The 1712-nt window shown below is 60.2% G+C and overlaps 1 protein-coding gene across 1 annotated transcript; it reads left to right on the top strand.

The window, feature by feature from the left end:
• Positions 1-75: 75 nt before the first annotated feature.
• KBTBD13 (kelch repeat and BTB domain containing 13) lies at positions 76-1482 on the top strand. Its single transcript, XM_010171550.2, has one exon. It carries the CDS (start codon positions 100-102, stop codon positions 1480-1482), a length of 1383 nt encoding a protein of 460 aa, XP_010169852.1. The 5' UTR covers positions 76-99.
• Positions 1483-1712: the final 230 nt, after the last annotated feature.

Raw genomic sequence — 1712 nt, 5'->3', positions numbered from 1 at the left:
GGCCGCCGGGCAGGACAGCAAAGGCATCAAAGGGTGGTGGAGGCAGGAGGAGAACACGGCACAGAGGACATTGGGTGCTGCCCACCCCCAAAGCTGAGGATGACCCCAGAGGAGGAAGGTTCCCAGGCAGGGTCCCCAGAGCAGGTGCGTATTCGGGTGGAGGAGCAGTTGTTCTGGGTGGAGAAGACCTTGTTGGTGGAGAACAGTGAGTATTTCCGTGCCCTCTTCCGCTCGGGCATGAGGGAGAGCACGCAGGAGGAGATCGGGCTGGGGGAGCTGAGCGCGACCGGGTTCCTCGCCATGCTGCGGGTGCTGGCGGGTGAGAGGCCCATCTTCAGCAGTGAGGAGATCTTCCAGGCGGTGGAGTGTGCCGCCTTTCTGCAGGTGAAGCCCTTGGCCAAGTACCTGATCCACTCCATCAACTCTGACAACTGCATCCTGCTGTATCAAGCCGCTGCCATATTCGGTCTCCTGGACCTCTTCCACTGCGCCGCGCTCTACATCAGGGACAGCTATGCTGAGCTGGAGGAGTACCTGGACTGCCTCTCCACCGACCTGCTGGCCTACGTGGAGACCCTCCTGCCCAGCACCTTTGTGGCAGTGGGAGCTCACACGCCCACCTTTGAGTTCCTGGAGGACCTGTCCAGGACTATCTGCTACCTGGATGAGGAGACCAACACATGGAGGACCCTCTCCTGCTTGCCACTGAGCGCCAGCACATTCCTAGCCGGCATGGCAACCATGGATAATAAGATCTACATCGTGGGTGGTGTCTACGGGGCCAGCAAGCAGGTGGTGGAGAGCAGCTTCTGCTACGATGCTGATGCCAACGCCTGGAGCGAGTTCCCCAGCCCTCATCAGCTGCGTTACGACGTCAGGCTGGTGGGCCATGAGGGCTACCTCTACGCCATCGGTGGGGAGTACGAGAAGATCTCCCTGAAGTCCGTGGAGAGGTATGACGTGGCCACCAGCACTTGGACATTCGTCTCTGACCTGCCACAGCCCAGTGCGGCAGCACCCTGCGCCCAAACCATGGGGCAGATCTTTGTTTGCTTGTGGAAGCCACTGGACACCACCGTCATCTATGAGTATGAGACCCAGCAAGATGTGTGGCTTCCCGTGACCGAGCTCAAACGGCACCAGAGCTACGGGCACTGCATGGTGGCCCATCGTGACAACCTCTACGTCATGCGCAACGGCCCCTCGGATGACTTCTTGCGTTGCGTCATCGACTGCTTCAACCTGACGTCGCGGCAGTGGACGGCCCTGCCCGGGCAGTTCGTGAATAGCAAAGGAGCTCTCTTCACCGCCATCATCAGAGGTGACACCGTCTACACTGTCAACAAGATGCTGACGCTCCTCTACTCCGTGGAAGAGGAGACCTGGAGGTTCAAGAAGGAGCGGGTGGGTTTCCCGCGTAGTGGATCCCTGCAGACCTTCCTCCTGCGACTGCCGAGGCGTGACCACGATGTTGCGACGTAGGTGGCCCTTGTCCCACGTTGGGATGCTCTCCTTCCACGTGGCCTCAGCTCTGCACCCACCACTCCTTTAGGCTCCTCTCCTCCTCCACGGAGCCATGTTCAGGTCCAGGAACATGTCACGTTGGATCTTGGAGGTGACTCAAGTCCCTGCCAGTGGGAAAGGGGCTGCAGGCAGGTGCTGCCTGCCTCTGGGTGCAAAGTCCCACCAGACGTGGGGTCATGGGCCAACAG

Source organism: Antrostomus carolinensis, unplaced genomic scaffold, assembly GCF_000700745.2.
Source record: "Antrostomus carolinensis isolate BGI_N321 unplaced genomic scaffold, ASM70074v2 scaffold1327, whole genome shotgun sequence".
NCBI lineage: Eukaryota > Metazoa > Chordata > Aves > Caprimulgiformes > Caprimulgidae > Antrostomus > Antrostomus carolinensis.
The sequence above is the reverse complement of the archived record's forward strand: the minus strand, read 5'-3'. Positions and strand labels throughout refer to the sequence as shown.

Bases quoted from the DNA above. Each gene is read 5' to 3' on its own strand.
- KBTBD13 (XM_010171550.2), top strand. From the start codon at position 100: ATGACCCCAGAGGAGGAAGGTTCCCAGGCAGGGTCCCCAGAGCAGGTG.